We start from the raw sequence: 15,489 nt of genomic DNA, 5'->3' as shown, positions 1-15,489 counted from the left end.
AAATGATACACAAAAGAACAATGCTGAGAGATTAGATATTGCAAACATGAAGACATTTTGACTGCAAATATGTAGCAACTTGTGTATGGGAAAGGGTTAGAAAATTGAACAGTCTTCCTCACACAATAATTAAACTAATAATTTTGTATACTCTGAGGAGGCAGCTGAATGATACAATAATATTCAATTCACATAGAGGATATATAAAATGGCCACATACTGAATTTATTTGAATTTTTTTCTGAATGCAAGATAATTCACTTTAGGAATGAACAGATTAGACTCGATTATTTTTATTTGAATATTCCATTTTACATGTGAGTATATGCACATGAATATACATTAAAAATAAGCTGTTACAGGGCATGCATTAGTAGATTGCTTAAAATAATCTGGCTGGCCTAGGCATCATCTCAGCCTGACAGTGCTTCTAGAAGGTCTGGCCTGATTTTTGAATCATCACAATTTTATCGTAGTGCTAAGACCTTTTCTCTTCTTATCAAGTAAAGAATAGTCTGATATCTGGTCCTATTTTAAAACGTTGCAAAAGCAGTATCTTAAATTTCATTAATTAATACATCATTAAACATCATCTATTTGGTATGTACAGTATTTGAGATGCTTTGGTAAATATGAGAAATATGTCCTTGACCCCCTTGGACCTTTTGGTAAAGTAGAAACGCCGATTAGTTTAAGGTATTCATCTCTGGGATGAACTGTTTATTGTTATACCATTGAAATTTACTTTTTGGATCTACTCCAATGTTTACTGCTCTTTCCTTATCTGGTGGCTTGGTAGGTTAGGGCAAACATGGAAGGCACATGAGATAAAGGTAGAGCCTCCCTCAGCCTAGAGTGATGAATGGATGCATTGGGTACAGTCCTACCCCTAGATCTGCTGCTAACTGGACTTTGTATAAATGAGAAATTAACTACTTTGATATCAGCCAGTTTGGAGCTCAGTTCAGATTTGGGATTGATCTGCTATCGTGTTTCCTTAATGCAACTCCTTAATACCATATCGATTCTAGTTTGGGCTACAAACACAAATAGGGGAATCATCAGACTAGGACTTTGCTTCATATGGGTAAGCAAGAGATAATTAACACAGAATGGAAATATCTAGATTCAGAAGATCCCAGAGACAGAAATGTTGATTATAAAGCAACAACCATGATTTTCAGCTCAGAAGGCACTGCTTTAGTCAATCACACATAACTCTGGATATCAGAACTATTTGATTATTAGAGACTATTTGTTTCACTCAATTATACAGAAGTTTCATTATTAAAATGCAAATTTTCATTACTGCATTAAGAAAAATAAATAAAATAAGATAATACTCAGTAAGTGATCTGCTTTATGTTTCTTTAGGCAAATTGTTTTCTAGTTCTCTTCTCTTCTCTTCTCCTTCCCCAGCCACTGATGATTGGTCTCATCTACTCTTATGGCTTCAATCACCATCTATATTTTGAGACTAGCAATTTTTCTTCAGACCAGACCATTAAATGATTATAAAAGTGTTTAACAGTAGACTGGATGTCGTTACTCAAAAGGACTGTAAGTACTTCAAAATCATCAAATGAAAAATTTACTTTACTATCTATCCCTGGAATTTTGCATATGGTCTCCCCAGTTCTGTCTTCACGCATCTTTACGTTGAACTATTTGCCCAAGTCAAATTCCTTGAGTCATCCTTGACTTCTCCATCTTCCTCCATTGCATATTTAATCAAACCTTATGTCCTGTGACTTCTGCCTTGATCATTACTTAGTCTAAATCTCCTTCTCCTTCAGCAACTATTTCATTAGGGTTTGAATTGTTATCACTGCCTGGAGTTTTGCCTTGATGACCATCCAATTCATTCTTCTCACTGAAGCATTAATATCTTTCTCAAATTCATATTGGGTCATGTTACTGCCTTGATTAAAATCCTTTAGTGATGTTCCCTTTGGATAAACTCCAGATTCTTTAGCAGGGATGTTAAGGCCATAATCACTTGGCTCAACCTTCCTTTCCAGTTTCCTTTCTTATTAGTCCTTTATGATCAATCCTAGTTTATATTTGTCTATTAGTATGAGTATTCTAGTTGCACTTATTCATAAATCCCCATTATAATGAACTAATTCCAATTTCTTAAAAGCATCATTCATAGTGTCTTTTACCTCCAGGCTGCTGCAGATGGCATTTTCCCCTTCTGAAAAGTCCCTACCACTCTTTGCCTGGCTTATTCCTTTTCATATTTAAGGATTATTTCTCTCTTCAGCAGACATCTTGAACACCCTCCCCTGCCCTAACAGGTTGAGGTATTCTTTTTTTTTTAAATCATCCTCTGTCATTGCATTTTTCTTTTCATAGACCTCAATATACCTTTTCATTGATTCTCTATTAATCTTTTCTACTAGAGTATTAGCATTTTTTAAAGGTTTTATTTATTTATTCATGAGAGACACAGAGACAGAGAGTCAGAGACAAGGAGGAGGGAGAAGCAGGCTCCATGCAGGGAGCCTGATGTGAAACTCAATCCCGGGTCTCCAGGATCAGGCCCTGGGCTGAAGGTGGCGCTAAACCACTGAGCCACCCTGGCTGCCCAATTATTAGCATTTTGAAGGCAGTGTACTTATTTACCTTGATAACTATGACTAGCCACCATTCAGCATGCTAAATGGCACACATTAGGTTTTCAACAACTAGTTTAAAATGGAATGAATTTTTATACTGGAAGTAGATTACATGAAAAAATATTGAACAAAATGATCCATAGTTTTTGATGCAAACAAGGTACTTCATTAGGCAATTATAAAGGCATCTAGGATATTTTAGAGATAACTTTCAAACTGGCTGAGTTGAATGAGCAGCTGCAATAGCATATCCCTCCATCCTGAGGATACTAAGTCAAGATATTCAACTTTGTAACAAAGTGGCACATTTACTCCCTAAATGCTTGGGTTCTTTAGCAGATGGATTCCTTTCAACAAGCAACATGGAAAACCTCCACTTCAAATATTCTATTGGAATTTTAATTATGAATACCTGCCATACAGCTGCTACCAAAAGCAAGGCTAATAAGATGGACATTTCCAACCTTTCATTATATCATCTGGAGCCTGCAAACTTTACTCACGTACCACATTAAGGCTTTAGGAAGTTACCTGGACATACTACATTATTCTAAATCTCTTTACATGTTCCTTTCATAGTTATAAATGTAATCTTATTCCATTAGCTTTAATAAAAGGGCCATACAAGGTATAATCAGGTGAAGAATATTATTTCTTATAAATCCATTATGAATTTGCAAATTGCCCCACAATGAACTATGTGGTGAGTTCCTTCAATATTAAAAGATTAGAAAAGTTTGTCCCTCCTCACAATTCACCTAAATCCTTTATATCCTAGAGTTTAAAAGAAAAAAAATTATTTTCTTCTTTGCTTGCCATACAACTCAGAGCCATGTTTCATTTCATGCTTACTCTAGACTAGTCACTTCCCCTGCATTGGATTTTTTGGTTGTTGTTGTTCTAGTTATAGCCGAGTGCATATAATTCTGGTAACACTGATTCTTGAGATTTCAAAACTCAATGAGAAGGGAGGATAAAGATGAATGTCATTGTGTTGAGAAACTGATATATATATATATATATATATATATATATATATATACACAAACATTCATTCATTTAAAAAATATTTATTATGTGCCTAAAGTCTTATTGAAACTCAACAACTATTGTTGAAATTGGAGATAATAACCCATTGTTTACAGATAGGGAATCTGAATTAGATACAGAGCACTTAGAAGATTCAAAGTTTCTAGGCCAAGGAAAGGAGTAGAACCATAATGGCATTCCAGCTTCAAATCATCTCATCCCTGGATACTGGGAAAAAAAAATGTGTGAGCTGTATCACAGAAGCAGCGCTCCTCCGTCACCAACACACTTGACTATCAATCTCTGCTTTGAGGCTTTTATTCTACGTGTCTTTTAAAAACTATAATTCATTTCAAAACCTTCATGTAATTAAGGTTCACAATAAACCAGATGCACACTTGAAGTCTAAGATGAGGCAATCTGAAAATGTTTAGACATTGTCATTTAACTGCTATAAAAGAATTGCCTTTTCTTTACTATTGAGGTAAAAATTGCTGAAAATACATTGCACAATGTACTCATGTGATTTGTTAATAAGATATAAAGCAGTTATCCTGAAATAAAGTCAGAGGAAATAAAGTATTATTTCTCACTAACTTATTATAATAGAAAAAAGAGAGGTAGTCAATAAATGACAGGTGCTGAAAATGCTAAGACCAGAAAAATTGTCTCAAAATTTAAAAAAAATGACTATTAAACATGATTATGGCACATTCTCTGTACATATTCAAAAATAGATACTATCTGCTCTCTCTCCTTTATGCTATAAGTTTTATCTCCTAGAAAACACACAACGGAATCATCCAAGATGGAGAGTATTTAAAAAGATTCAATTATTTTGTAACTCTCTGCAATGCAGGTGCATTGAAAAATATTCTAAATTGAAAATGCTTCCCAATGCACAATGGTAAAGTAGCATAATATAAGCAAATTATGCTTTCAATTTCAGATGTCATATTATTCTGGAATTTTAGCTCAATCTGAATCAAAATTATGAAGACAATTTGAATGAATGTACTTTTTTGTCTATTATCCATATGCATTTTACCATAATATTTAGAACACGTAGATGTCTCTGAAAGAACAGTGCCAGAATAATAAACAGGATTCTTATAGATATTATTATAAGATTATGTAGATGAGCCTACGGGATGATGTTTGAACTATAATATGTAGAATTTGAATGGATCAGGATTGATTCCTTCACTCACTTATCTTTATACTGTTTGTACTAACTTTTTCTTGAATAAGATAGAGTCAGCAAACTTTTTTTGTAAATCTCCAAATGGTAAGTCTTGTAGGCTTGGTAGGTTACACCATCTGTGTCATAGCTGCTCTACCCTGTCCCCAAAGTGGCCATGCATTCTATGTAACAGTGAAGTTTGGCTGCAATCTCATGATACCACACAAAAATAGCAGAGGGGCTGAATTCAGCCCAAGGTCTATGGTTTGCCAATCCCTACTTTAAAACTTTAAAGTCCTCAGAACAGTTATTTGATGCTCAGGATTAAAAAAAAAATCTATATTCAACAAGGTGGATCCAGTCTTTCTAAAAATTGCAATGTTATTAGAACATATAATTTAGGGAGTTACCCAAATACTAACTGTCGGAAAGAGCGGTGACTTCCTCATTATGATACAACCAGCTGACAACAGGGGCAGGTGAGCTGCTGACTCGGCAAACCACTTCTGCATCCTCTCCTTGTTTGAATTCTTGAGGAGATACCACTTCTTTGAAAGTGAGTTTTTCTGTATCAAGAAAGTAAAACAAACCATAAAAGTATTATTGCTTGCTCAGTTCTCCCGATAACATATTCCAAAATCTGTGCTGATTGATGCTATGATTAAATCATTAGTTAACTCTAGATCTTTTAAAACCTTAAGTCAAATAATGTAATTCCTCTACCCAAGAACTTCACATCTCACTGAGAAGAAAAGTCAAAGTCCTCACAATGCCATATTAGATCCTAAGTGAACTGGAGTCAACCCACAACTTGGATCTCAATTTCTTCTCTCTTTTCCTAGTACCTGTGATCCAGACAAACTGTCTTTGCAATTCAAGGAATTGCGTTTCAGGTTTGTTCTCATCCTCAGGCACTTGTGATCCTTTGAATTCCTTCAGATTTCTGCTCAACCTTCACGAATAAAATAACTATCTCCCTTGCTAATCCACTTCTCTCCATCTCTTTATCTTATTAACTTTTTTTCACTATAGAATTCTATAGCATGTATATATGGCATCCATGTATTTTTCTAAGCTCATTCATTGCTTGTCTTTCTCTGCTCACTAAAATATAAGCACCAAGTGGCCAGTGACATTTCCGTTTTAATGAGTGTCTAGGACTCAGAATATTGTCTGTTATGTAGTAGACACCCAATAAATGTGTTGAAAGAATGAATGAACATGGGTATTTATGCCTGTTGATAAGTTTTCACAAAAATAGTTCACTGTTTTTGCCAGGAAAAATAAAAAAGTCATTTCTTTAGTTTACAAAACAACACCAGGCATCTTCAAAATGCCAGGCATCATTCAAAGTAAGGAAAAATCTTTCCAAATACTATGTCTGTGAAAGGATCACTTCAGTTAATTTTTTTTCTATTTATGAAATAGGTACAGTAGAGTCACATAAATAGGTCCACTAACTTTTCTTAAGGAGCTTAGAAGCCAAAAGGAGTGGGGTGAAAATCTAAATCAGAAACAGAGAGTGCAGTAATATGCCAACAATTTGCCCTGGGCATCAAAGAGGAAGTCATGCTGTGGGAATGCTTTGCCTTTCTTTTCCTTCCTGTCTTATTTCAATAATGATAATAATAATAGTAATAATAATAATAATAATAAATCTATAAGGAAGAGATGTCTTATGACTTAGTATTTAAAATTTTATAGATTTTCACATATTTTTCTTAATACATAATAGAAATACTATCACGTAATAATTTTAAGGCATTGTTCTAAGCACTGTACAATATTAATTAATGTACTGCTCAAAATAACTCTGTGTATGAGGTAGGTAATAGTATTATATCCATTTTATAGATGACAAAACTGAAGACAGAGAGGATAGGTATTTGCTTAAAGCCACTAAAGTAAGTGATACAGCCTAGGGAGTCAACAGGCTTTACAGTGTTCTTAAACAGGTTAATGATTCCTGGGCCACTACAGTGGTGCAGTCAGTTAAGCACTGGACTCTTGGTTTGGGCTCAGATTGTGATCTCAGGATCATGAGATGGAGCCCTGTGTCGGGCTCTGTGCTCAGCCTTGTGTTGGGCTTCCTGCTCAGCAAGCAGTCTACTTAAGACTGTCTCCCCTCCCCCCACCCTTGCACCCTGCCCTTCTCCCTCTCTTTCTTTAAAATAAATAAATAAATCTTCAAACAAACAAACAAATAGGCTAAGGATTCCTAAGTGTAAGAAGGGTGAAGGAATGCAGAGAGTGGGCAATCTCAAGTCATAAAATGAGGTGTAAGTGTGGAACCTTGTTAATGAAAATTCTGATGCTGAAGAATTCAGCTAGATATTATTCTCCAGTAGATGAGTTTTCAGTTTTTTGTGTGTCTACTCTTCTTCACTGACCTTTTCTCAGTTCTCATTCTAGACTGTTCAGTGTTACCATATATGTTATTTCACTTGTTCTAATCCTGAACTTTATTTTAGAATGAAAAAGTACTCCCTATAAATTTCTTAACATTAAATAATCTACTGTTTTCTATTTGTCCAACAGATGTTTAATGGGTGGAGAATATTAAAACATTTTCATCTCTCTTATTTAACCAACAGAAGTGGCTCCATCTACGTGTTTATAATAAACTATTATCCATTATCCACTCTATTTTAGAGATGCACTATGGTAAAATATGAACAAGCTGATGCTTGTAATGGTCTTAGAACGTTGCCTATCACATAGTTCTTCATGGGTGTTATTTTTTATTAAACACATTTTTTGTTCAAGTTTTTATACAACCACAATTTCAATCAACTAATAAATGCATGACTTACGGTAAATTTCCAAAACAACTGTAGCTTCTTGTGTCTGTCCTTTGGCATCTGTTGCTTGACAACGATAGATCCCTGCATCCTCTATGTTCGCATTATAGATGGTTAATCGTGATCTAACACCTTCCTTTTGCACTGCTACTCTCTGGGTTGAAATTATCTTCTCTCCTTGAGGATTATACCAATCTATACTCTCAGGTTCACCAATTGCTGCAAAGAGCAATGGAAAAGAAATGTTTGAAAATATGTTTCAAGTGTTTGTTTTGGCATTGACATTTACTATTATGTAACAATTTTTAACAATTTTTGGGGAAAATGTAAATAAGAGAAGGCTGGAAGTCTGAAAAATCTTACGAAATTGAAAGTAAACACAAATGTTAGCACACATGTTCATTCGTATTTATTCAGTGTTGAGAATTCAATCCTGTTTGCATAAGCAAAACCCAGAAGTTCTATAGGAAACTTCCAGTATGGTATTTAAGCTCTGATAGTTGAAATTTTACCATAGCAATCTATGAATTATTACTGCAGTTAAGTTACGAAGCTTGCTTTGGCCACCGAGTCAGACATAAATTAAATGTGATCAATACATCTGAACAGAAACACGATTACTAACATGATTTCACCTGTTCCCAATTCTCCTTGCTAGGGTCAGGAGATAGCACTTTTTTCCCAATTAAGTACAGCTCATAACAATGTAAATCTTACACAAAATAAACTTTGGCTTTTGATAATACTGAATTTGGAATTAATTTCCCAAGTTGTTAAACATATACAGATAAGGTTAATAATTATTTTTTGAAATGGAGTCCTAATCTCTTTTCTCAAATGAAATGAATAATTTCATCATTTTAATCTAAAACTGTTAACTATTTAATCATACGATAATTAGAATACATTGAAATGATACTTCTACTGTTAGGCAATTACAACCAAATCATTATAGGGTAAACATTTATTTAAGTTTTCCAATTTAGAATCCAGGTTCTTATCCTCTTCATAAAAACTTCCAATATTTGCTTTTACTCACGAAAAGGATGTATTTCACCTAATTAGTTGAGAGATAATTTGTGGAAGCAGTATATGCTATTAACTCAAAAGTATCAGGGGAAAATGCATAAAGTTAACTAACATTGGCAGGACAACTTTGAAAAACATTGTTCCTTCTTATTTTATTACCAAGAAATGGCTTTACGAACAAATTATTGTGCTTACCATATCAAATTAGACATGCTTGAGCAAAAAGTATGAAAGACAGTTTAGTTAAATCTTAAATGGATATTAGATATGTTATCTTCAGTTCTTTCTGGACAGAACCATAAAATCTTAGAGTTATGGAATGACTCATTTGGGGGAGGTATGTGTTTTAATTCCTCTCTCCACAGAGAAGTTACAAATGAATAATTTAAATGAGTAGCACTTTAAATTTGAACAGTACAAAAATCTCATTTTATACAGTAACTAGGATATTCTGTGAAATATTTTGGGCATTCTTTTCCTTAATAATATGGTATAAAATTCCATTATCATGGAGAGTTTATTATGGATTTTCATAGAGCAGCCATGATTCTCTTTTTATGTCATCTCTAACAACTACTAATTTCCAGTGAAACTTTCTATGTTATTTATTAAGACTAGACTATTGGACATACTGATAAATATCATTAAATTTTGTATTTTCTTAAAAATGTGGTATACAAATTCATTTGCTAGTTATGACATACTTTTATTTAGCTCTCTGAGGGTCCGATATATCAATTTTGGACATATATTTTATTGAGTTCAGATGTCTATGCTTTAGTGTGTTAGGAAACTTCAGAGTCATATCAACTTGGTCAGCACTGTAGTGGAAAAAATATATGAAAGCATTCCGACTTGCAAGGGTTTCCCACATCTGATTTTTAGACTCTTGTTTTATTACTGTATTTAATGTATATAAGGAAATTTACATGACAACAGTATGGCTCTTGGTTATGCAACTTTATACAAGGAAAAGAAAATATTTCATTATTTTATCTTATTTTAAGAGCGAAACTTAGTACCACTGAATGATGTTAATTCATTCTTTAAAATTATGTCTTAATCTGACCTTATGTAATACCTACAGAGGTAATAACATTATATAATTTAAATCGCTGTGTATATACAAAATTTTTAACTACTATTCTGTGAATATGTGACACAATTGAGCTGTGTGTGCATATGTGCACTTGTGTATATAAAACATGGATGAGATTCATAAACAATGATCTACTTTCTTATGCTAAAGCTCTGCTAACATAATAAATGATGATAAACCAATATCTCACTTCCTCTCTGCCTTTCTACTTGTCAATATGCAAAAATATGTATCAATAGACCTATTAATTCAGACCTTTAGGAAGGCAAACATATGAAGAATCATGGCTTCTATTAGTTTTTTATAAAATGTGATATTACACATTCATAATTCATGTAATATATATATAAAATAGTATATATTATTTATAAATTTTATAACTTTCTATCTTTATTGATTTTAATAATGATGTAAATCATGCAATTCTCAAGACTTTTATAATTCATTTTATGTCAGAAATGCCTATTTTAAGCCAATTTTGAATGACTTAAGCATAATCAGGAATACAAACAATTTTAAAATACTCTAAAAAGTTGGGACGCCTGGGTGGCTCAGCTGTTGAGCGTCTGTCTTCAGCTCAGGGCATGATCCCAGAGTTCTGGAAGTCCCACATCCGGCTCCCTGCAAGGAGCCTGCTTCTCCCTCTGCCTGTGTCTCTGCCTTCTCTCTGTGTGTCTCATGAACAAATCAATAAAATCTTTAAAAAAATAAAATACTCTAAAAAGCAATTCTGGCACTGGATGAATACTTTTTAAAACTTTGGCTATGAAGGCTTGTATGCATAAAAATGAATTTGATGAATATAAATAGAAGTCAAATGTGTGCATTTGTGAGCTCTATAGTACTCTGAATTAGAATTCATTGCTTAGGTATTTAAATGTCTTCTGAAAAAATTCTGCATATGCATGATTAAACTAAATGAGGTCCATAAACCTCCCACAGGTATTATGATATATGATATTTTTGATTAATAGTCTCAAAATTCTTGCAAAAAGTTTTGCTGATTCAATATTAACTTTTTTTATTTTTTTTTTTTTTTTTTTTTTTTTTTTTTTTTTTATGATAGGCACACAGTGAGAGAGAGAGAGAGAGGCAGAGACACAGGCAGAGGGAGAAGCAGGCTCCATGCACCGGGAGCCTGACGTGGGATTCGATCCTGGGTCTCCAGTATCGCGCCCTGGGCCAAAGGCAGGCGCCAAACCGCTGCGCCACCCAGGGATCCCCAATATTAACTTTTTTTAAATTCACTTTTCATAAGGATAGATTTGATTTTCTTTGTCCCAAAGTTTTCACTCAGGTACAACTATAATGCAGTGTGCCATATCTAATTTATTCATTATATATTTACAAAGATAATTCAGTTATAATATTTTCATTCATCCTCATATTAACATTTATACAAGAATAATATTTGAATTTATTTAAGTTATTGTGCACACAATATATTTGCTAATAAGTTATTTTCAAAATAAATGAGCTAGTTTGTTTGGCAGGAAAAATTAATAACTTGGAATTAACAAATAAAATTCATACTTTTTAACATGCAAAATATGGTTATTAACACTTCCCAGTCCCATAAGCCCAATGATAATAAGGTTTTATTTTCAGAGAATTTTTCACTATCTAAATTTTGCAAATATATAATATTAAATTATTAAAGCATAAAACAAGTCATCATCTGAAAATATTTGTAGAAATACATACCTGTACATGTGAAGAATTTAGATTCGCCCACACTAAGCTCTACTTTGCTAAGTGAAATTGTCACTTGAAGAAGAGCTGAAAAAAAATTAAATAATAATTTAGTATGGCTTTCAACATGAATTCTAAGATTTTATTACATGATCTATAAACTCCACAGTCCAAACAGAAATTATTTTCCCTGTAAATTTTTGTTACCTGTAAAAAGAAATGGAAGTTTTATAAAATACAATCTTATTATAAAATACAGTCTAACAGCATTATGTCTGATTAGATGTAATTCACAACCAGACCAAATATAAGACTTATTAAATCTAACATGTTGAAATTTGTTGATCATGTAAATAAGTAAATTCATATTCACTTTCATATTTGCATTCTTGGTTGTATATGTACTACCACATTGGGCAATAATTACAGAAAATGTTTGCCTAACATATGGAGGCTTGTTTGAAAGAGTAAATCTTATACTGTCATCATAACAATAAAAATATAAACTACATTTTAACCATCTACTAAAATATTTCCATGAAAAGAAGAAAAATATTACATAAGAAATGTGAATGAGCATTATTTTCAGAAGATAAATAAATAAGTGAAGGAACCAGGAAACTAGTAATAAAATAGAGATGTTCAATAAGTTTGTTGTCAAAGTTGAAATTAAATAGCTGAATATTCTAAAATTTTAGAAGGTAACTAGAATTATTATTATTATTTTTTAAATATTTTATTTATTTATTCCTGAGAGACACAGAAAGAGAGAGGCACAGACACAGGCAGAGGGAGAAGCAGGCTCCATGCAGGGAGCTCCATATGGGACTCCATCACAGGACTCCGGGATCAGGCCCTGGGCTGAAGGCGGCGCTAAACCACTGAGCCACCGGGGCTGCCCCTGCTTTTTTCTTTGAATCTTTAGTATGCGCTTTTCCAAAATCTAATCTTGTGATTTCCAACCCTCAGCTAGAATTCCGTTTGGACAACATGTTTTAATTTCAAATTTCCTATGTGCAAACTGAACCCATTTCCCTTCCACCAAAACTTGCTCTCTGTTTATATTCCATGTTTTGGTCACCGTCAATCAGTTTTCAAGTCTTGGAGATACAGCCTCTGAAATATCATTTGCTTGCATTCTTATTAATTTCCAATACTTTTCCCCTAATACATGTACTCATTAATTTTGATGTGAGACGTTTATTTTAATCTGAGATGGTGATATATCAGATTATTTATTTCTTTTTCTGACTTTTCTCTCTTCAATCTCTTTTTCCATGAAGTATTTCTCAGGCTGTTGTATGCATAAGTTTCTAAAACTGTTCTATTTCACCTTCCTAGTTCAAAAGTCCTCAAAGTGGATTTACTGAGCCCAATTAATTATTATACAAATTTTAATTGAAAGAAAACTTACCTTTCCAAGTTTATTTCCAATTAATCTTTCTCAATGTTCTGAAGCTAGAGACAACTGCAATTAATTATCCCTGCCCTTTCTCCATGGACTCTTATTTTCCTGCCACTATGTATTCACTCAAACCTATTTCCTCTGGCTTTCTCTCCCTTTTTCACATGGCTGGCTATATTCTATCCTCAAAGCAAGAGTAAAATATCAATAACTTTACAAAACATTCTTTGATAGTTTCTTTATGCTATCAATAAATAAATATCTTTGATCATTAGGCATTTTCATCAAACTTACATAATAGCTACTTATATTAATTTCTCTACCTTATTTAAATGTAAATTTCTGAAAGTGAAGGCTCATCAACCTCACTTCTGTTCCTTGCTTAATTAAACTGATAAAAAATATGACTATATGGCAGAACAATGGATAAACACCAAGAGCTTATTACATGGCAGATACAGGACACTGACATTATTGACATTATAAAATTTTGGAATGACTTCATTCCCTTAAATTGAATTTAAGTATATCAGACAGTTTGAGAAATGTCTGCCAATTGTTGTTTAAATAATTTCCATCTTTGGTCTTTGTGGTAAATTTGCTTTCTTAAGGAAAAGTTTATAGAAAAGACAAAACTTGAAGGATGTAAGCACTTTAAATGTTAAATATAGTTCTCGATAATTTTATATTAATTTGCTGATGGGTATAATAAATATCCTATCATTGTAATAAAATGGAATTGAGCCTGAAATTAATTAGTTAATTTATATTAAAATACTTGGTTAATTTTTCATTAAGCAAAACTATCAATTCACCCATTAATCAAGAACATATTTTTCATGGACATTTTGGTGACTAGACACACTGCTATATTTCAGGTTATTAAAATATATAAAGAAAATATGTAATAACCTAGTTTAATACATTTCCCAAAGGCTCAATTTGCACTATTGACCTCTATAGATACATTAAAACATGTGCATATTAGGAAAAACTTGAAGAACTAAAATTTAAGGTCATGTCTTAATCATGGCTCTTGTGATTTAACATCCAGAGTCCCTTGTAATCATTCTTGCCCCATGGCCACCTCCAATAGTCTCATTTTGGACCCAAATATCAGAAGAAAATTAAAGTTTTGTAGTGTCAAAAGTTGTGTCCATAAAAAACTGGATAGGACTCTTCTATTTGATACCTACCTTGTTAATCTCTCCTTCATTTCTGGTGTTTCAAGTTACACACACAAAAAATGAAAGTGGATAGTAATATGAGGCCTTTATCTCATTTAGAAAAAATAATATTAAGCATTTCTAATTAAAATTTCTATGTAGGATGGAATTTGAAACTTAAATGGCATTCATTGATCCTCAACAATCTCATTTTGATGTTCTACTTTTTTATATATTTGGAATAGACATAATAACTTTAAAGAAGACTGTGTAGAGTATAATATTTCATAGATTCACCTCTTATAAGTCATTACTGATTACATAATGGCATTTCTTAAAATTCAACCAATAAATCATCTTTTTGTATTAGAATTAAGGTTGAATAGTAAAAAAAATGCATCTTCACAATACATTCTTTTTTTAAAAGTTTTATTTATTTAAGAAATCTTTATACCCCATCTATGTGGGTATACTCACAACCCTTAGATCAAAAGTCACATGCTCTTCTGACTGAGCCAGCCAGGTGCTCTTCTTTATGAAAGATTCTGAAGGGTAAGAAAAAACTTTAACCCACAGACTGAAAAGTGGAACGTTGATAAACCTATGTTCTCTGTGAACTATTCTCAAAGAAATGAATGTAATATCAACTTTAAAAGGTTGATTTAATTTTAAAAAATTAAAAATTGTCTATAAAAATCAGTGTTTATTAACTATATGCATTTTGCAAATCACTCTTTTAAATTCAGTGGTATACAAAAATAATAAACCATAATTCCAAAATCAAAGGAATTATAATTTATTTGCAAAGATTAACACTACATAAAACGATAAATAATAAGATGACATGTATCAATTACGGCCATCATGAGATTTATAATCAGGAAGGCTGCATAGTGGACAACAAAACTTTAAAAAATATGAAAGATATTATAATAGACAGAAAGAGGATAAACATTCCAAGTAAGGATTATGTATGCTGGTGGACATTCCAGGTAAGGTAATAGTATTCAAGGAACATTCAGAGGATAGTTAGTAAATCAATATAGAGGAGGTTAAGTTCATGTATAATATTGGTAATATATTATCATTGGAGAAATAGTTTTGAAAAGACATTGGAGGATCTCAAAAGCCATGGTAAATGTCAAACCTTAAATTTTTCTTCATTAATTATTTATAAATAGATACTGACATGACAAAATTGGCATTTAGTAAAGGTTAGGCAAAGATAGGATGACTGACAATAATTAAGGGGACATGCACTCTAGGGTAGTTATGTTGAGTATCTGAGTTGGCTTGTGGCAAAGAATTTGGAAAGACCGGAACAGATGTAATAACAAAGAAAGATCAAAATAGAAGTTACACCTGGGATCAATTAGAAAATTAGGATGAATAGGGAAAAAGTCAAAGATATTAAGATTTTCTACTTCAGTGAAACAGGTCACCAACATGGAAAAGAATATCAGG

At 32.6% G+C, this 15,489-nt stretch overlaps 1 protein-coding gene across 2 annotated transcripts in view; it reads right to left on the bottom strand.

Moving 5' to 3' along the window:
* NCAM2 (neural cell adhesion molecule 2) overlaps nucleotides 1–15,489 on the bottom strand; it is a 515,217-nt gene that overhangs the window by 209,912 nt on the left and 289,816 nt on the right. For both annotated transcript variants that reach the window (XM_025449670.3, XM_025449671.3), the window contains exons 2-4: nucleotides 11,467–11,541; nucleotides 7,647–7,853; nucleotides 5,256–5,399 (exon numbers count right to left, since the gene is read on the bottom strand). In XM_025449670.3, coding sequence (XP_025305455.1) covers nucleotides 5,256–5,399; nucleotides 7,647–7,853; nucleotides 11,467–11,541 — 426 coding nt within the window. The remainder of the gene's footprint in view (nucleotides 1–5,255; nucleotides 5,400–7,646; nucleotides 7,854–11,466; nucleotides 11,542–15,489) is intronic.

Source organism: Canis lupus, chromosome 31 (assembly GCF_003254725.2).
Source record: "Canis lupus dingo isolate Sandy chromosome 31, ASM325472v2, whole genome shotgun sequence".
Taxonomy (NCBI): Eukaryota; Metazoa; Chordata; class Mammalia; order Carnivora; family Canidae; genus Canis; species Canis lupus.
Note: the sequence above shows the minus strand (reverse complement) of the source record. Positions and strands in the feature narration are given on the sequence as shown.